The sequence below is a fragment of the Triticum aestivum genome, chromosome 1B (assembly GCF_018294505.1).
Source record: "Triticum aestivum cultivar Chinese Spring chromosome 1B, IWGSC CS RefSeq v2.1, whole genome shotgun sequence".
NCBI classification, from domain to species: domain Eukaryota; kingdom Viridiplantae; phylum Streptophyta; class Magnoliopsida; order Poales; family Poaceae; genus Triticum; species Triticum aestivum.
Genome location: NC_057795.1, coordinates 604,490,949 through 604,511,788, shown reverse-complemented (window position 1 = coordinate 604,511,788; position 20,840 = coordinate 604,490,949). Strand labels below are relative to the sequence as shown.

Sequence of the window (20,840 nt, the reverse complement as noted above, 5' to 3'; positions counted from 1 at the left end):
AACAGCGTGGAGCATATCTACGTTCCTATTGGCAGATGGAAATTTTCTTGACGCATGCGCTTGTTTCCAGAAAATGTGGAAAAAAAATCATAGAGAAAGAAAAGTCCACCGTGTGTGCTGGTGGTGCCGTGTCGCACTCCCAACTCTGGTGGTGCCGCATCAACAAAGCAGTTGTGCATCTGTCATCGTGTTCGGACGTCAGGCAAACCGCACCGCCTCTGATGAAGACGACAAGTCTCACGCCGGATCTATGCATCATTTGGGCAGACACAGTGGATTTTTGACGGAAGATGTATGACTGCTACCGTCGAGTGGCCTCCTTTCGGGCGCGGCGGAGCGCAAGTTGGAAGGCCGTTTCCTCCTTAGAGCCGCTTGAAACGAGCTCCGGGTCAACAGATCTGAAGGTGTAGGATTCGGATCCGCTGCCCGCCATGCCGGAGAAGGTGGGAGGTCGTCGGATGGGAGCTTGTGGGTGGAGGGGGCTGGACTGGAGGAGAGTGAAGTGGAGTGAAATACGGCTAGGGTTCCGACCGGAGTGTGGATAGGGTCCCACTTATGCGGGGTATCAGATAGGCCAGCATGGGCTGGATCCAACATGGCGGGCGTGCCGGGGTACGTCCAAGCTTCCCCATATCCGTCTCAGATATGAGCTGGATACGAGGAATGCCAGTCAGTCTGGTCATTCGGGATTAAAATGGGGAGTTTGGTTGGGTGTCAATTTTTTATCCGAATACACTGAACAGGTAGCAATTTTTCGTCCGGGTACACCGGACAGCCGTCCAGGCGTTTGAGACGGGTATCGGCGGTTCGGTTATAGATGCTCTTATTGGCAGATGAAAATTTTGTTGACGCATGCGCTTGTTTCCAAAAGATGTGGAAAAAAGAAAGAAATGGACTCGTGGAGAAAGAACAGTCCACCGCGCGAGTGCTGGCGGTGCCCTGCGCGCCGCACTCCCAGCTCTATATAATGCTCCCTGCAGCAAAAGGCCATTCCCATCAAAAGCAGTTCAGTTCAGTCACAGGCAGCCTCTCGATCGCCGCCAAGTCGCCACGCTTCCCGTTGCATACACCACATCATCATCTCCAAAGATGGCCGGACGCATGGCGCTTGCGGTGGTCCTGCTGAGCGCGGCGGCTGCCGCGGCGGCGGCGCAGTCGGCGTCGAACGTGCGCGCCACCTACAACTACTACAGCCCGGAGAAGATCAACTGGGACCTCAACGCCGCCAGCGCCTAGTGCGCCACCTGGGACGCCGGCATGTCGTACGCCTGGCGCTCCAAGTACGGCTGGACGGCCTTCTGCGGCCCCGCCGGGCCGACCGGCCAGGCGTCCTGCGGCAAGTGCCTCCTGGTAAGTTACCAGGAATATCTTTTCTCAAGCGTCCGTCTTCCTTCCTCTTGTCTCGTGTGGGCTTGCTGCTAGAACGACGTTTCCCCTGTGATGTGACCCTGCGCGTGTAGGTGACGAACACGGCGACCGGCGCGCAGATCACGGCGAGGATCGTCGACCAGTGCAGCAACGGCGGGCTGGACCTGGACTTCGACACGGTGTTCAGCAAGATCGACACCGACGGGCAGGGGGTCGCCCAGGGCCACCTCACCGTCAACTACCAGTTCGTTGACTGCGGCGACAACTGATTAATTAATTAACCGGTGCTCAAGCGCTACGGTAAAAAAGAAGCTGCAAATAAAAGTAGTGATGTGCTATTTGCATTGATGCACTTCGTAATAAATAAAGTGAAATGAACCGGAGGTGATTGTTGAAGTATTCTTACCGAGGAACTATGCAAAGTCAATGAGACCGGCCAAATTTCCTTTCCGCGGACACGGACATAGAAGGCGGCCATCCAACGCTACCCATATACATATCAATAATTATTTAACTAATCAGATGAAATTCATGCAAACATGGTAGATTTTATACAAACGGAACGGAAACATTTATATTTTAGACATATTTTACTATGAAGGTAAAATCATGTGCACGTACGATCGCGTGGAGCTCCACTCCCACAAGACGAATACACTACACTAGTTTACGATCGGCCGCGACGGATCCCTTTATCTTCCTCATGTCTGGCAGCCCGCTCATCGGACTGCCAGGAGCCCCGGGGGTACATTCTTCCCCCGCATCTTCCTTGTGCCCGGCTGCGCTGCTCACCAGAGTGGCAAAGAGGGTGCTTCAACCGGAGTGGGAGGGGGGGTACTTCAGCCGGAGCATAAGGGTGCCTACTCCGCTTCGATGAAGCTGAGGCGAGGGTCAGCGTTGGTCTGCACTGAACAGGGCAAGTCGTCGATTGTGCATGCCGGCGGTGGCTTTCCAGGGACCCAAGTGGCGGCGTCTCCCGTGTTCTACTTTTTCTCGATATTGATGGCGGACGCGGACGCGGGGGCCACCAACTCGTCGATTTCCGCGTCTTTCTTCGTCGATCGGGCGCGGTTCCGCATATGTTGACGGGGGATGGCACAACGTCTGGCCTCATCCATGGCAGCCACAATGCCCGTTCCACTGTGCTCTCCTGCGTACCTACTTGGAGTAACTTGCCACTTCTCTGTGAGCTGTAGCGGCGAGTTCCTAAACCACACACCGGCTTGGAGCGGTAATTTGCTCCGTCGGGCTAGGCGATGGAGGTGGAGCAGCGGGTTGCCTGGCTTGTATCCGGCGGGTTCGACGGGCCACCCAGCCGGCTTTTATGCCGGAGAACTGCTCTTGCTGCTCGTCGGATGCCATCGAAAGGATGGAGAAAATGGTGGAAGGGGGAGATGGGGAGCAGGCGGAGTGGTGCGATTCTTGTCCGGTGTCTGACCTCCTTTAAATAGTCGGCTGACGGCAGGAGTTTGCCCGACGTTGTGGTTAACACCGACCCGCTCATGAACGAATGTGTGTCCAGAGTAGGTTCCTCGGCACATGCGCAGATTTAATGGAGACGTTTGAATGCGGTCAGGAAGCGTGTTCAGCCAGGCGTGCAGCGGGCAGTGACCTTGGCCGGCGCATCGCTTCAATGGCAGAGGCAGTGAGAGGTCGCGTCCGCTCTGGGCCGACTTCAATGTGGAGCAGCCGCTCCACAACAGCATGAATGCGAGGAGCTGTCACCAGGCGGGAATGCGCGCGGGCAAGGAGGATAGTTTGGGGTGGGCCATGGTGGTCAGAAGTGGGCGTGGCTGTTGTCCGAACGCCCACAAAGCTCCCCCCCCCCTCACGTTTTTCTCCAGCTTTGCGGAAGAAAGTGTGTCTGGACCGCCCTGCAGACCGATATAGGACCGCCTTGCAGGGCACAACACGTCCGACCGCGTGATCCAAACGTATGCGAGCGATTTGAGGATCGGTGTTGGAGATGCACTTACTACTCCCAAGTATGCCTAGGGGGTCTAATGAGTAAAATATGCTAATGACCCCGCACACTCGCGCTAATGCTGCCTGGACGCGACCCTAAGACAGCCCATTGCACGAATCTTGAAAAAAGTGGATGAACAGTATAAGGGGTGTGTACACCCAGGAGTAGCCAAACCTTTCCGTTAGAAGAAGCATTGCATCGTCGGCAATGGCTTCCCTGCCCTCCCTACACCTCCACCGCACAGCGAACCCAAAATCAGAAGCGCGCGAGCATTTCCTCCCGGCACCGGTCGTCCCACCCCCACGTCGAAGATCTACTCAAGCCTGCTCCCTGCGGATAGATGAGTGGGAGGGGGGAAGGGGCTACTACAAAAAAAAATGGCATAGTTGGTCGATCACACAATTCGTGATTCGGTACGAGTGGACACAAAGTCCGCATCGAGATCCGTGCACGCAGAATGGACGGCAAGCAAATTTTAGACTGAAGATTCACAAATACCCGCACGAATCTCAAAGCGACGTCCCCGTGCCCTCATGTCCCGTGTCCACTCGCTTTGAGATTCGTGCGGGTATTTTAGTCTGGAAACCGCGACGCCGACGCGCACAGCCGCAAGGGTTTCAAATCCACCCCCTTCCCGACCGTTGGCCACCACCATCCTCCCTCGCCCTCTCCCCTCTCTCCGGGCAATCAATCCAATCCGATGCAGAAGAGCCAGGGACCCAAGTCGACGGCGCGGCGGCGCCCCCTGCGCGTCCTCTCCGGCAACCGGACGCCCCACCCGGCGCCGCCCGGATCCCTCCGCCGCAAGCCCCCCGCCGCCGCGGCCGCTCCCCCCTCCGCCGCCGCCGCCACCGCCGCCGCCGAGCCGGCGCTCGACCGCCTCCTCCTCGCCAGCTCCGCCCTCGGCGGCCTCGTCAACCAGGTCGACCCCTCCCTCCGCCCTTCGCTCGAAACCCTCGTAGCGCATTTTTTTCCCCGTCTCGTTGGGTAGGTAGGTTAGCGATGCGAAGCGCCGTGTGATTCGTTCGACCTTTGGGCGGTGGTGCCATGGATCGATTCGATCCGATCCGATGCTCGTCTGGATGGGGTTGGGTGGGCTCCGTTGCTCGGGGCATCCTGCTAGGATCTCGTATTCCTGGAATGGATAATACTGTACGGGCCAACCTCCGTGGCGATTTGGGGCAGCGAATTCATTCCTGGTGATGTCTGCAGTCACGACAACGTATGTGGTTGGGTTTGCGTACTGGTGTTTGTATAACCGAAGGCAGTGGATGTGGGAAATCTGCATCCCATCTGGAACCCTGTCATGGTGTGTGTGTGCCTCGTAGAGTGTCCTTCCTACGATTCTGAATTGTTATCATCACTGGTCTGGACTGATATTGGATGGAAGAGCAGTTTCTGCAAAGAAAATAAACAGAGAGATTGTATATATTTATGTCTGCCGACTGAAACTTTAGTCACTTGTTTTATGTGGAATTGATTAGTAGTACCTTACTGTATGTGGATTGAATCTTAGTCTCTTGTTGTTTGTCCTTGTCGGTTAAGTTGTAGATAGATCTTTACTTTTAGAGCTTGCCAATCTGCTGGTTCTTATAATGTTCTCGTGTTTTTGCCCCTCAATCAGATTGACAAATTGGTCTCCAGCGCCCTCCAATGCCAGACTATATCCAGAAGAGGGGAACAAGAGATAGAATCCTTCAGTTGCTTCTTGTCAGACACTAATTCTTCTTTGAAGGTGGTCACCGTCATCGAGTCTTTCATTCTTTCTGAAGCTAATAAGACATGAGCATGAGCCCTTTATGCTTTCAGCTCTCATCATCACTCATTTTGTTCTTATGCAGCTATGGGCTTCCAGACTTAAGCAAGCGCTTGAAGCTTCGCCAGCCAAAAGTGAAAATGCCTCAAAGCACACCATGGAGACCTGTTCAAAATCTGCTGCAAAAGGGACTGACAAGTTGTTTCCTAGCAACAGCATCTTACCTCCAGCAGGCCCGGCAGTATCACCTTCACAAGACTTGGTCTGCAGCAGCAGCAACAACTTACCAGAGACTGACCTGATTGTCTCGCCTTCACCTCTTGTTTCATGGCGTACCGGGGCATGCATGGTCGACAGTGGGAAGCAGTTATTTCTCTTGACACCATTGCCAAAATCAAAAGCACGCTCATCCATGTGCCCAAAATCATCAAAAGCACAGTTGACGACAACTGCCAGCATGGATGAGCTGAATCTTCCCAATTTACCTGTTTGGAAACTAACCATTTCTGATGACAGCAGCCCTGATCTGGAGCAAAGTGTGAAAGGAAAGGAAGCAAGGGCTGGTGTCGCGACACCTCATCCTAGCAAAGCAAAGAAAAGCTCATCAGAAGACAATCTATTTTCGCCTTTTAGCTTCTCAATTCAGAAGAGCAGGAGAGCACCACTGCCTACTCCATGCCCGAAGACAGCATTGCGAGGTAAGCAACATGTGTTCTCACCGATATCGGAGGGCTCAAGTAAGGATGACATTCTCAGTGCTGGACCGGTTGAGAGTGACAAACCACCATCTGGAGGCTCTGATGAGATGCTGTCTGATGAGAAGGATCTGGCATCAAGATATCCAGACCTGTATGGGTTTAATCAACCTGCCGGAGACAGGCGCCGAAGGGAAGAAGCCGATGTGGCACTTGATTGGTTCTTGTCGCCCCTCAAGACCTGCGTGCTAATGGATCCAAGTCCAACAGATGATAAGCCCGTTCCCCTTCCAGCAAAGCATAACAAATCCTTGATAGAAAGTCCTTGGGAAGGTTGGGAACGCAATAATAAGCTGGAGGGAAGACGGAAACTTTCAGATTGCAACCCTATCCAAACTCTGTCGGTGCATAGCAAGGCCTTGGTTGGTACTCCCCTGAGAGGCCTGGAAAGCAATAACCTGAAGGGAAAGCAGGAGCTTCCAGATGACAAACTCATCCAGACCCCAGCAGTGCATAGCAGGGCCTTGGTTGGCACTCCCTGGAAAGGCCTGGAAAGCACCAACCTGAAGGGAAGGCACGCCGGCGAAACCACTCTCAAGAAGGAGCTCTGGGCAAGATTCGAGGCGGTCTCGACCAACGAGCTGCACCTAGACAGGTCAGTCTTCCAGAAGCAAGATGGGAGGAGATTCATCGACATGCTCGAGGAGGCTGAATGATTCAGAGTAGCAGCAGGGAGGGCACTTGTTTCTTTCTGGCGCTGTAGCTGTGGGATTGGAGACTGAAACCCATCCCTATTGTCTATAACGGTCTCCATCAATCATGTATGAGTGCCCAGAGCCAAAACTGCAGTGGTAAATGGATCAGCAACGGGTTCCGAGTCTCGCGGGCTCTCGCCGCCTTGTGTTCAATAAGATTGGCCGTGTCACAAAAAATATGCATTTTGTACTGATTATCTTGTGCATTTTGCGATGCGAAAACTGTTGTTGTGTAGACATGGGCAGTGTTGAACTGTCGATTCATCCCAGTCACAGGGTGTTTGTTCTATACTACAAGGAAATCGGTGGCTAATAAAACATACTGCTAAAAAGGCTTGATGTGCTTTTCTGGGTGATTTATTTATGCGCTTTACGTCGTTCCGAGATGTGCCACAACAAGCATGGTTGATATGCAGTTAATCTTACTAGATTCCCGTCTAGCTCAGTTGAAAGAGCTCTTGCTTTGATATTTTGAGGCAAAACCTGGGAAGAAAACTGATGCTGCAAAGTGGCCGGTGCCGCTTAGCATCAGTTAACATGATTTATCGTGAAATCAATCGAAGGTCACGTTGGTTAACTGCAACATAGTATAACAGAAGTCTTTTATTACGAGATAACTTTAATTCTAGAAAAGCCATGCAAATGAACGAGTATTATTTACTCCCCCCCGTTCTGAAATGTTTGAAGTTTTAACTTTTTCCTGGGTCAAACTTTTTAAGATTTGATCAAGTCTATAGAAAAATATGCAAACATCTATAACACCAAATTAGTTTCATTGGATTCATTCATAATGAAGTATATTTTGGAACAGAAAAAGTATAACTTCGAATCTGTGGCTGATGTTCAATACCAAGTCCTAACTTGTTAAACTAACGGTATATCTAACCGGTGAACGTTCGCTGGGAGGGAGCTCCTGGCAAACGACCTAAAAGCTGTTGGATCATGATCAAACGCATGCCAATTAAGAAAAAAAGACTACACTGCGTCACTAGCATTTTTTTCCCTTCCATACGTGACAAATCCCTCAAAATTGCATGGCAATTTTAGTTATGTTGGCATTGCAAGTGGGGTGTTGTCCGCAGCAAATGTTCGCCAGATAAACGGGTCCCAAACTAATTGGAGTGGTACAGGCTGACGATGTGTCAACCTGCTTTCAGGTACTTGCAGTATTCCAGGTGATCAGCTTCACTTCTTTTGGCTAGCCTGGGAAAGAAGAATGTAACTGGTTCCATTCCAAATAGCCCTAGCTCATTGAAGCAGCAGCAAGCCCGTCTAGCTCAGTTGGTAGAGCGCAAGGCTCTTAACCTTGTGGTCGTGGGTTCGAGCCCCACGGTGGGCGCATGCCATTGTTTTTTTAACTATTTTTACACCTCACATTGTTTTTTTAACTATTTTTACACCTCACATTGTTTTTTTTAACTATTTTTACACCTCACAGAACAGATTGCCTAGTGCCAGCTTTTTTACCTTTGAGTTTACTAAACCCGACACAAAACAGGCCGGGCTCGATTGAATGATACTGCTTTCCGCTGTTATTTACAACAACAATGAAGAATTGGCTATCAACAAATTTCGTTTCGTGGCCGGCAAAAAATTACAACCCTCCATTCCCCCTCTCTCTCCCTCCCCCAACCTAGTGGCACCAGCTGCCATACATACGGTCACACCCAACTATCGAGTCACAGAAGCCCGTCCATCCCGGTGGACCTCCGTCACACAGCATCCATCGCCCATGTAACCGGCTTCACGGCCCGCCTCCGCGAGCTCGATTTCTTCTCCTTTTTCCGCTTCACGACAGGCTTCTTCGACGGGGGAGCTCTCCTGCTGCTACCCGGTCTGATTTTCCGCGATGGTTCGACGGCGATGGGAGGCGTGTTCCTGCCGGACGCGATCATCTGCTCTAGCAGCTCCCTGTGGTATGCCTGGTGAAATGTCGACGACAAGAGAGGTAAGTCATGAGCTTAACAGGAGCCCATGTGCTCAGTAGTCGAGACGTGCGGGTAACCGCAAGGTGGGTGTTCATGCAACAAGTGCTCCGTGGCCAAAGATGGAATCGGGGAAGATGTAGTACCTGGACAACAAAGTTGCGCCTTTCGCAGTCCAGGAACATCTGGGGCATCCAGCCGACTTTAGCCCTTATTTTGTCCCGGACGGTGCTGAAGCTGATTTGATCTCTGGCGGTGAAACGGTCAACTTCATTGAACCAAAGACATGTGAAGAGGTTCGAGATGGGGACGTGTTCTCTGATGATCACACAGCCTTCCGGGACGTCTGCACACAATGCAAAAGGCAAAGATTGATGTCTGAGAATGAGAAACCAAACAGGGCATGAATGATGCATGATTTACACTCCGGTGAGTTCACTGACCACTTGTGATAGGAAGCTTGGCGGGAGAATAATGTGTTAGGCCCTCATTTCTGTAAAAATCTATTTGTTCATCGATTGATGCATTGTCGTACTTTCCAGCAGCTTTATTAGCTTCTGCTTCTTCATACACATCAAAACGTCTGTAGTGCCGAGATATCGCAAAACTGGAATTCTTTCTCCACAGAAACCTGATTGGTAGAATAAACAGTCAGGCTCAACAGTACAGGTGACAGGAGCATCAGGGACAATAGATGCGCAAGATAACAGTTGGATGTATGCAATTTCGATACTACAATGAGGATAAATCGGGCCATTCTCTAACCCCACTGATTTAAATATGTCAGGCCCACATTTGATACAAGACTAAATATTTGGCAGATTTTAGTTTAAAAAAAATACTATTTGGCAGATTTTTCACCTTTAGAACAGACTCACCAAGAAATAACACATAATAAACCAAGCTCTTTACGTCAAGCATACCTCTCAAGCAGTAAATAAGGATCCACAACAAGCTGAAGCTTTGCGTCTATCCAAACTGAAAATCTTACATTTGGAAATAGCCTATGGAGCAGAAGCTTGGGAATCTGCACCAATAAAGTATTTGGTCATTCAACATGCTCATTACAATGTATAGATACAGATAAACTTGTCGTAGGGCATTAATTGCTAGATTTCTTCAATTGAACTACTTAAAATGCTGGAACTAAAACCTCCTAGAAGAATACTCATTTAGACATCAGGTCATAAACTTACAATCTCTTGCATGATGACAAGTGGTCTCAACGACCAAGCTCATAGGCTATAAAATGGTCCCAAAACTGAAACGGAGTAAGGTTTAAGGAACCAGGCAAAGGCAAATCAGCAATTCATCAGATTCTGAATCTCTGGTAAACTGGTTAAAATATGAGACAACTGAAGACAAAGGCATGTTTTGCACAGTAGCCCCTCAACAAATTTGCCATGCATACGATCACCTTACAGACCTCACTTGCTTTGTTCATGTAGTTAATATTTGATTTAAGTATTTAATTTATCATGAATTGATATGATGTGTTCATATTGTGACTGCATGTTCAAGTAGAAAGTAGCTGGCAAAGGTTACTGTTCATAAGAAAGGCACCTTCCCCGTGCGCCTTGGATCTTCATAAGGGAGGTTCCGAACAACCACTAGCCTCCATAAGCCAACTTTATTATCTTTGTACAGTGAGCTGGAATTCTTGACATAAGCCATTGTTTCTTCGTCTACAAACATATAAAAACACGCATTTGCCTTTGACAGTTCACTGACATTCCTTGGATGTTGTATCATATCATAGTTCCCTGGACAACGGTATCAAATTGTGAGCAGATAATTGAGTGCAATAAAGGTTACAACTATTGGTCCATAGTGCTAGTTACCGAAAATGGCTGAAGCTACAACAAGCTCACGGCATTGCTCCATTTCTAGCAGATCATCATCACTGATGTCAAATCCGGTACCTTGGCCAGGTTTCTTTCCTCTAACAAATCTGATAAAACAGCGCAAACAATGTTGATTGATATTCACATTTCAGAGTTCAAAGACTTTTGGACAAGCCAGGGACTTAATCTGGAATTCTGGAACTGCATATGCATGTAACATACCCACAGTGGACAGTCATCGAATTGGTAATGTCAAAAGATTTATTTCTCTGCTCCAGAGATAGATGCCCTCCAAATGCAGAGCCCGGATTTGAGAAATTTGCAGTGACGCTGTCTTCCAAGGCATAATCTAAGTTTTCAAGGACAGGAGATGGCGAAGCTTGTAGAGGTATCAGAGCAAATGCCTGATCTACCGAGACATAGCAAACAGGGCATGCTACAGCAAGGGTGAGAAGAGATCAGACGACAAGGTACATTATTGGGACAAAAAAATTTGTAATGCTAAGTAGAAAAAAAATGCAAAGAACTAAGCTTACGTCGAGGCCCAGTGCGTTTCTTATCAAACAGGATAGGAGGAACTGCGAAACCTTCACAAGGATGATTTGTGAAGTTTCCAGGTGAAAGATGAAGCCGATTTGGATGCTCGAATTTGTTGTGGTCATTGGACATCATCAGAGGCCTTGTTGTGCTGGGGTATACAGAATTCTGGATGGCATTTGTGACTTCGTAGTTGCTAGCAATGATAATTGAAGAAGTGTTGTCATCTGAAAAATGATCATGCAGAACAAAACAAGACAATGAAGGTCAGTAACCATACTTTGTGACAGATTTATTCTATTATAAAGCAACATTTGTTTTGAATTATTAACTCTTGGGAAGAATACATGTTGGAATATTCCCTAAGAAAAGCGTGGCACATTAGCTGCAGGTACCCTGTAAGGTTTTGATCAGCAAACGAGTTTGATATCTGGACAACAATTTGATTATTTCATTCGGTTACAGGTGGGTGAGGTCATCTAAGACTGGACCTACAAAAGCTGAGCGGAGCTAAACCCTGCTCATTTGAAATGAATGTTTCAGACCTCGAGAACTATGACAAGCATGAACCAAAATGGATAGAACAGTAGCAAGTGGTCAGCAGCTACCTACAGCGTCAAACGATAGAGAGGAAGAGCACTAAGGACGTGGGGAGGGTCACACAATCTGCACGGACAACATTCTACTATTGTTTAACTTTATAAACGATACGAAATTCCCAAAACCAATCCGAATTTTACAAACGCCAGCTGCGTGACCCGAACAAGCTGCAGAACATTTCGCTGCGGCCAGGAGCGGAGAGCGGAAAATCCAGACCAAAGTCAAAGGGGATTACCTTTGACGACGGCGAAGAGGGAGCAGAAGAGCGCGGCGGAGGCGACGGCGAGCAGCAGGAGCAGTCCGGCCCCGCGGCGGCCGACGAGGCGCAGCGCGCGGTGCGGCAGCTGCAGGCGCTCCTTGTCCCCGCCGCCGGCGCCGGCGCCGGCGCGCAGGCCCCAGCCCCTGGCCTTCCTCCCGACGGGGACGGCGGCGCCGGCGCCCGGCGCGGGCAGGGTGCCGCAGCTCCCCGTGCGCAGCCCCAGCGAGGCGGCGCCGCTCATCGGCTCCCCCACCGCCCCTCCTCCCCCCGCATCCCCTCGATGCCCAGATCGCGCGCGGCCCAATCAGATCCGCGGAGGGCCGATGGCTCCCTCGGCGAAGCCGCCCGCGCGCAGAGGAGCTTGGCCACTTAACGCGCGAGCGGGCGATCCGGGTGGGTGGGGATTAGGAGCGCGGCGCGGTGGCGGTGGCGGCGACGGGGCGACGATTCGCTCCGGAATTGGTAGGTGCGCGTCGCCCGCGAGCGAGCATGTGATCCTCCCTCCCCTCGGAATGGAAGCGCGTGGAGTGGCTTGGGGATGGGCAGACCGCAGACCAGACGAGGCGAGACGACGGTTCCTCCCTCCTTCCTTCCCAACCCCACTGCCCCACCCGCACTGGTGTGCAGGTGTGGTCTCCCTCTCTCTCTCGTCGTCGTCGCCTACCGCCTTGGCCTTGCCGACGGGTGAATTGTGGGTGAAGCGGCTTGGGTAAAACGCCACCACCGACGAGGAGGGCCGGATCTGGTGTACTATCTATCACCCTCCTCACCTGCCGCCGGTTGAGAAAATTGTTATTTGATGATGATGATGACGGTGATGATGGGCTAGCGTTGGCGTGGCGGTGGCATTTGCCATTTGGCGAGGGGAGGTGGCCACATGGGACATGGCCTAGGACTAGGAGGAGTACATGGCACTCACTGGGACACTGGTAGCACGTGTGGACGCTTGATGCAAAAGCGAAACGCCAGTGATACGCGCCGGTGCGCCGGTCGCACCGCTCCTGTACAATTCGTTTAAGATACAGCCGCCGGATCTGCACGTAGCCTTTCCCTTCGCTAACTGCTTTGTTAGAGTTATAAAAAAACTGCTTCATTACGGAAACAAAGGAAAAGCCATGACGCCCCATCGCGTGTAGCTAGTAGCCTTAGGGCATGAGCAATGGAAGCATCACCATACGGTAGCCTCAGTGCTTCCAGCAAGGAAAGAGACGATGAGACTACTGTCACAGTTGCTCTTGCCCAACGCAGGCAACACATTTGGACCACCATCTACTTTTCCTCTCAAACTTTCTCCTTCTTTGTGAGAAACAAACCATGATGACTAGCGGTCCCTACACAGGATTCCTGCCTTTTTACCACTTTCTCATGCTTTTGTCAGGCAAGAGGCTGCCTCTTCTGCAGGAGGCCGTTCCGGCCTGCAAGCAGCAGGTTTGGCTTAGCTGGACAGAGCAGGTCGACGTGGAGAGCCGGGGCATCTGTCCATGGTGGAGCGATGGCCATGCCCTTAAAGCAGCAAGCTTGTCGGGCGTCCTGTCCGCTTGCCTTAACGCCTGTCGCTGCCCTCGTCGCCGATGCTCGCCCACGTAGCACCCGTCCTCACCGGTTCCAATAGTACGACGTCACGCCCTCGTAGCAAAATTGTGCCGCCTGACGTCTCTGCTGTTGCAGCACCTAGCCGTCACCGCCGTAACACGTCCATCGAAGCACCACCGTATCGCCGGTCACAGCTCTCAGCGTCACCGCTCGCACCTCGGTTTGAAGCTTTTTCTCGCGCCGTTGAAGCTTTTATGCACTCCGCCGTTGAAGCTTTCCCATACACCGGTGAAGCTTTTATCCATGCCCTTTGAAGCTTTTTTTTCATCGACGCTTGCTGCACGGGGTTGCACGAACGACGGCCACTAGTCAACGCCATGTAGCAAAAAGCCTCACCGGTCGTAGCCAACAACAACGACGGTTGCAGCAATAACCGTCGCCACTGCCCCGGGTCGCATCTCTGCCATGAATGGATGTAGCAAATTTTCTCGTCGGTTGCAGCAAAAATGATGCCGGTTGTAGCAAAAAAGTTTATCGCTTCCACCAAAAAAAGCTTACCACTGCCGTCCGCCGTCATCATTGTAGCGTTGATCGGATGTAGCTTTCATAGTTGCCGGTTGCAGCAAAAAAAAAAATACGTGATTGTAGCAAAAACAAAATAAATGTCACGCCGGGCGCCGTGTACGGTGGTAACAAACCTTGTAGCCGGTGGTAGCAAAAAAATCATGATTTGCAGCAAAAAAAACGGTTTTCGCCCGTCATCAAGGTTGCATCATCTTCATGAATTATGTCGCAAAAAAAGATTGTCGCCGGTAGTAGCAAATGAAAATGCTGGAAGTAGCAAAACAAAACACTGGTTGCAGCAAATAAAAAATCAGCAACAAAATCATGTGGTTGGTTCCAATAAAAAAAATGTCGGTTGTCACATCCCTCGCCGCCGGATGTAACATCACTCACTTTCAAAATGAATGGTTCCAACAATGTCTCCATTGTCACACGCCATGGTTGGTCGCTTGCCATGGCTGGTCGTGCGCCACCGATGGTCACCAACGTTGCACACGGCCTCTCGCAGCTCTCCCCGCTGCGACTTCTTCATCATGTCGTCTTCTTCGCCCCCGTCAACGTTGCACAAGGGCACGTCATCGCGGTGCGCTGCGTATGGCGGCGAAGATGGGAGAAAAGGAGCAGTTGCAGAGTTGTAGGGAAGAAAAAGCGTGGAAAAACCGATTTGAGGAGTGCTCCCGTGATGCACCTGGAAAAAACGATTTAAAGAGAGCTCCTGTTTCCTAAAAAAAAGAACGCTCCCGTAACGCATGATGGAAAACGATTGTAAGGCTCGGGTGCGACCCCGAGCGTTCGGCCGGCGCCCTGGCCCCAAGCGTTTCCCAAAGTGAAAGCGTTCGTTCTGGGCGTGGGATCGAACGGCGAGAGCAAGCGAGCCAACCAACCAACGAACCAACCCTTTTTGGTTGCTTCTTTTCTGCATTCTGGCCGGCGGGCGTACGGTGCGCCCGAAATGAAATGACGTTTTATCGGCTGGGCCATCGCATCCCACTTCGTGGTTACATCCCCATTACAGAATTCTGTTCGTCTTCTCCAAAAAAAAAAACCAGAATTTTGTTCACTACATTGCGCGGCGCAGAGGAACGCAATGAGCCGTCCACCCAAGTTCGAATATGAAGTAGCGCTCGTAGTTACGGTACACATGATGATAATGGTTCGACACAAAGCGTTTTCATAATTACCGGATTTGTATCACATGGAGAATACCGTGAAGATCGACAAAACTGTCCCTTTTCTGAAACTTCAACACAAGATGACCCTAATCTGATTTTTTTTCACAAACTGGCCCCTTTTTGCATGACGCCTGGAGCTGGGGCGCCATGCTAAATAGCATGACGCTGGGCGCCATGGTAGCGACATGATTCGGAAAAGGACCAGTTTCGGAAATATTTTTAGATTGGGGTCATTTTGGTGTTGAAGTTTCAGAAAAGGTCCATTTTTGTCCATTTTCACGAGAATACCAGGTGCTCCCGTGACTTAGATGGTACGGTGATACAAGCTTCAACGCAATTATTAGACTTTTTGATGGTTTTTTTGCAAAAAACTTTAGACCTTCCAAGAGCTGTTAGATCTCAGATCCAGCGGCTACCATAACATCCCAGCCGTGAGAGCACCTCATGTTCTGCCTTATATCACATCCAAACGATTTCATGCATTTTTAAAGAGTATAATGATGCATCATCATTAAGCATCATCAGGAATACAGATAGGTACAAACACACACTGAAACTGCTAGATGGGCCCAAAGAAGACATGTGTCATGCACATCACGTGAAATATAATATCACGAAAAAAACTAGAAGTTACACGCAAGGGTCCCTAATGCTAAGATGTCAATGACTGAGAAAAACAGATTGTATGCATGCGTCCCATTCATGAAGAAACAATTGTGCTCGTAGACATCCATATATTGGAGAATTTGCCAATTAAGATGCTACAACCGTTAGACAAATGTCCAACAAGCAGATTGTCAATATAGACCGAGAATCCCAACAACGTGTGGAAAATCTAGATTGGACAAGTGTGGTCAACATTTTGCTGATACCTCCCACCCCCATCTCTACTACCTACACTTTCGCACTGCTCTAGGTGGCCCCGGAAACTCAGCTGATCGAATTTTCTGCATTGGTCTTGTTCTCTTGGTTTACCGGTCCAGCTAAAGGTAGGAGCTTCATATATAACACCTACCTTGCTAACTAATGCAAGGCTAGGAGGTTGTTGCACCGGTCGAATTGAAAATAAGCACATGTTTTCTGATCCATGTTAACACACACACTGAATTATTCAAGTCAACTAGAGTGCAATTATGCTGCAATTTGTCTCTTTTTTATGGCTGTGGCAACTATACCAGTTGAGTTGAGCACGAAGAAAAATTTGGTGAGGTCTAGCTAAAGGTGGGGTGACATTTGGCGAGGTGACGTGGCCACATGGGACATGGCTAGGAGAGGAAGAGTACTTGGAACTCATGGAGCACGTGGGCATGTGTGGACGCTTAATGCAAAAGCGAAATCATTTTGGGCGTTGGAGCCAACGGCAAAAGCAAGTGAACCAACAAAACTTATTTGGTTGCTTTTTTGTGCATCGTGGGTGTACTTGTTCCTGAAATGACATTTCATCGTCCCGAGGCTTCTTCCAATGCACTAGTACTTAGATGAGATGCTACGTAAATTAAGAGTATCTACGGTTGGACGAAGATAATCTAGTCTCAAGTACATCCACGGACGTGTCCAGGCGCATTCATAGAAAGTGATCGATCATCCCTCATATGTCCTATCGGACAGCCACACTCATATAGAAACCCTCAAATTCATGTGAATATCACAGGTAAATAACATTTTTTGTAGTGAAAATGCATAGTTCAAGCATAAAATTTATTTGTAGTGTAAATAACAATTCAAACAATAAACTCCTTGGGTTTCTTCCTGATTTTTTATCGTAGTTGCACGTGCACATATTCATTTCAAAGATTCTGATGCATCTATAGAAAACTCATAACTTGATCTACATCTTGTTCCGAAATATGGACTTGTTCTCCGGCCTTCTCAAAATCATTGGTTCGGCTGCCCCTTCACCCTCGTCCTCAACAATCATATTTTGCGCAATGACACAACGACATCTCATCGGGTACCACAAAGTCTATGATTCCCCACATCATTGCAACTCCACTAACAATTCCACAACGAGAGTGGATCACTCTGAATGCCCTCTTCACATCCTTCCTAGCCACTTCTGGTACAAAGTGGCTTTATTTGTTGCCATGGGGATCAGATATGGTGTTCACAAACGTCCCCATTGAGATAGATGCCATCGGCAAGGTAGTAACCCATATGTTGTAGTCGTGCCCATTGACAGTGTAGTTGCATGGCGGCGCTTCTTGAAACTGCAACTAATCCCCTAGTGATTTTGGTATTCATACCAACATATGCATCATTGAATTAATGCCTATTAAAAGAATATTTCAGGAAAGTTCAATCCAGGTATGGCTATGGGATGTGAATGTGGACCTCTCAAATGCAAAGGACAAAGCAATGGCAAAAGCTTCAAGAGTCTACATTTTTCGTGATCCAAGATCACATTGAGTCAATAGAAAGCCAATACTATTAAGGCCCCCTTTGTTTGGGCTACATATTTCCGAGAATCACCATGGCTGTGGATTCCTGGGTATCAGATGCTGATTGTTTGTTTACCATGTTGTTGGATAGCTGTAGGAACTGTAGGTGTTGTGCAATGTCAATAATATCCCTAAATGTTGAGTATGACACTCTAAAGTCTGAAGAACTTTGAACGGTCATGAACCTGGTTACTATCATGAACCATCCAGCTAGATCATCATGATGCATACGTCCAGAGGGTAGAGCTAGGCTCATCCCAAGTCCAGTCCAGTGGGATTGCGATCTAACTGGGTCTGAACTAACTGTAAACAAGCATCAACTCTTCCCAGCAAGTAGCTGGATACATTGACCAAAATCTAGTTTAATCCACGTTGTGGTATCTCCCTCCGCAACTGAATCATGCAGGTGCTAATCTAACTTGATCCTGAAGGAACCACGCTTTGGTGTCCCCATGATTAGTGGCCCTAAGCATGTGCCAAAACTGTCAGGGAGCGGGCGGAGGCGTCATTCAGTGGGAAGAGGTCGAGGCGGAGGACGAGGGCGGGGTGGCGTGCGTGAATCCTCCAGGCGAGGAGAGGTACTCCCAGGCGCCTCCACCACTGCCGTCGTGCTTCGCCTGCTCCTCCAGCTACAGGAGGCACGCCTCCTCCTTCGCCGTGTTTGAGTTTTTGATTGTAGAAGGAAAGGCCACCTAAAAGGGGATAAATTTTGATCGTGCATTATTTGCTCAAAGTGCTTGGAGATATTGCTTCAAAACCCTCAGCTACACCCTCACATTCCTATGTGCCCAAAACCCTAAAATTAAACTTGGTCCCACTGAACCACTTCTATCCAGACACACCGAGATACACTTGACAGAGCCATTGCCTAAACCCTAGCAACTCCATACCGCTGAGATGACATTCGGTCCCACTGAAGTGCACATGCCAACCTTCTATGACCTCACCTGCCGCCGGTTGAGATGATGATTGTGATGATGGACTAGCGTTGGTGTGGCGGTGGGCGGTGCCATTTGGCGAGGGGAGGCGGCCACATGGAACATGGCCTCGGAGGAGTACATGGCACTCACTGGGAGTACATGTGGATGCTTAATGCAAAAGCGAAAGCGTTCGTTTTGGGCGTGGGAGCGAACGGCAAAAGCAAGCGAGCCAACGAACGAACGAACCATTTTTGATTGTTTTTTTCTTTTCTTTGCATTGTGGCCGGGTGTACTGTGTACCCGAAATTATTTTTTATTGGCCATCGCATCCCACTTCGTGATTACTACATCCCCATGGAATTTTGTTCACTGCATTGCACGTCGCAAAGGAAATTCAGTGATCTGTTCACCCAGGTTCAAATATTAGAGCAACTCCAACGGGCCGACCCAAACGGACGGCAATTTCGTTCGTTTTTTGTCCGTTTGGGTCGGCCGCCCGCCTGGCGTCCGTCCTGTTTTTCATATGGGTCGGCAGTGCGCGTAACGCGCCGACCCATATGTGCAGGCGTGGCCGGCTGGCCGCCCAATTTTGCATTGCATTCAACATATTGTGAAATGAAAATATAGTCCGCCCAAATAAATAGTATAGTCGGCCAAATAAAAATAAAAATGTTTCACATAGTTTTACGAGCGAATAAAAGTAGATACATCTATTGGTTGCCAACATGAGTCCACATATGCTCGACCAAATCATTTTGCAGTTGCACGTGAGTTTCCCAATCACGCATGTCTTCATGAAACTGAGTGAACTGCTCAAATGTTGCCGCTACTTCATGCTCAGGCACAACATTCTCACCCTGAAACTAAAAGTCTTGATCGTACAAACGTTCCGGGCGCTCGTCTTCTACGATCATATTGTGCATGATCACACAAGCAGTCATCACCTCCCATAATTTCTTATAATTCGAAATAAATAAATTTTGTACAGGTCACATTCCCAAAAAACTGAATTGCAAAACAAGTATTCATTTATTTTCCCAAAAGATAAGAACAAAGACAAAGCCAAAGGTAAAAAAGAAATGGAAAAAAGAAGAAAATAGGAAATGAAAAAGCAAATGACGAAAAGAATAGCAAAGGTGAAAAAGGTTTATATGTTTGAGAAAAAATACTATTGGGGGAGGGGGGAGGCCTTATGGTGTAGAACCATGCGAGATTGCAAAACACCAAAGGCACGCTCGACATCCTTTCTAGCACTCTCTTGCTCTTGAAAAAATCTTTTCCTTTTCTCTCCAACAGGGTCGGGTATTGTCTTTATAATAGTGGTCCACTAAGGATAGATACCGTCACCTAAATAGTACCCTTTGTCATAGTTGTGGCCGTTGACAGTAAAGTTCACCGGTGGGCTGTTGCCTTCGGCAAGCCTAGCAAACACCAGCGAGCGCTGAAGCACGTTGATATCATTATGTGATCCAGCCATGCCAAAGAAAGAGTGCCAGATCCAGAGATCTTGAAACGTCACGACCTCTAGTATGACAGTGCAAGCCCTGACATGTCCCTTATACTGCCCTTGCCAAGCAGAAGGGCAGTTCTTCCACTCCCAGTGCATGCAGTCTATGCTGCCAAGCATCCCCAAGAAGCCCCTGCTAGCATTCATCGCTAACAAACGGGCTGTATCTGCAGCTGTGGGCCTCTCAAGTACTCAGGGCCAAACACAACAATCACAGCCTTGCAGAACTTATACAGGGACTCTAGGCATGTAGACTCGCTCATACGGACGTACTCGTCAATGAGATCACCGGCCACTCCGTATGCAAGCATTCGGATGACGGCAATGCATTTTTTATAAGAGGAGAAACCAATCTTGCCGACAGCATCCTCTTTGCACTCGAAGTAGTCATCATAGCCGACCACTCCCTCTCTAATACGGTTGAAAACATGCCTACTCATACGGAACCGGCGGCAGAATTGGTGATGTTTGAACAACGGGTTTGTTGTATCAAAGTAGTCCTTCCAGAGAAGGAAATGCCCGCTCTCTCGGTTACGATTAAACGCCGGAAGGTGGCCTAGAATTGAGCCACGGAACAACGGTCGCTGGTTGTTGAGGTGGTGATGGACCAACACGGCAGCCAATATCTCCTCCTCGTCATCGGACGACGAATCGTCGGAGTCACAAATGAAATTGTGGAAAAAGAACTCGTCGGCGGAGTCCATTTTCGTACCTTGGCAAACTGTCGAACAGCTTGCGGGCGTCGAAGAAGGAGACTGCCGGCGAGGGGAGACGCGGCGCGCACAGACCAGCTAGCTGCCCGGCCGGCATCCGAAGAGTGTGACGGCGTCCGACGAGCGTGCCGGTCATATGTGGCGGGGGCGGCGAGGCGTCTTCTTAGTCTTGGGTGGCTGTGCGGTGGGGGAAGCGGCGGCGGGAACCAGTTTGCTCCCCGGCGGCGGCGCACATCTGGGGACAGTGGCGGCGTTGCTGGGCGGATGTGGAGGCGGCGACAGCTGGAG

The 20,840-nt window shown here is 49.5% G+C and overlaps 3 protein-coding genes and 1 non-coding gene across 4 annotated transcripts; 3 read left to right on the top strand and 1 right to left on the bottom strand.

The window, feature by feature from the left end:
* The first annotated feature begins 1,011 nt into the window (after positions 1–1,011).
* LOC123096838 (barwin-like) lies at positions 1,012–1,675 on the top strand. Its single transcript, XM_044518613.1, has 2 exons — positions 1,012–1,350; positions 1,461–1,675. The coding sequence occupies exons 1-2, from the start codon at positions 1,258–1,260 to the stop codon at positions 1,635–1,637; spliced, it is 270 nt and encodes an 89-aa protein (XP_044374548.1). The 5' UTR covers positions 1,012–1,257; the 3' UTR covers positions 1,638–1,675.
* Positions 1,676–3,950: 2,275 nt separating this feature from the next.
* LOC123141738 (uncharacterized) lies at positions 3,951–6,702 on the top strand. Its single transcript, XM_044560817.1, has 3 exons — positions 3,951–4,256; positions 4,959–5,069; positions 5,176–6,702. The coding sequence occupies exons 1-3, from the start codon at positions 4,035–4,037 to the stop codon at positions 6,499–6,501; spliced, it is 1,659 nt and encodes a 552-aa protein (XP_044416752.1). The 5' UTR covers positions 3,951–4,034; the 3' UTR covers positions 6,502–6,702.
* A 1,104-nt stretch (positions 6,703–7,806) lies between these two features.
* Positions 7,807–7,879, top strand: TRNAK-CUU (transfer RNA lysine (anticodon CUU)). The gene has a single exon. It is a non-coding gene; the product is annotated as a tRNA-Lys (tRNA).
* Positions 7,880–8,014: 135 nt separating this feature from the next.
* On the bottom strand, positions 8,015–12,516 carry LOC123141727 (probable hexosyltransferase MUCI70). The gene is made up of 9 exons (XM_044560807.1): positions 11,682–12,516; positions 10,846–11,073; positions 10,532–10,745; positions 10,307–10,416; positions 10,029–10,228; positions 9,389–9,492; positions 8,909–9,096; positions 8,612–8,811; positions 8,015–8,462 (listed from the first exon to the last, which is right to left on the bottom strand). Exons 1-9 carry the CDS (start codon positions 11,944–11,946, stop codon positions 8,253–8,255), a joined length of 1,719 nt encoding a protein of 572 aa, XP_044416742.1. The 5' UTR covers positions 11,947–12,516; the 3' UTR covers positions 8,015–8,252.
* Between the last annotated feature and the right edge of the window lie 8,324 nt (positions 12,517–20,840).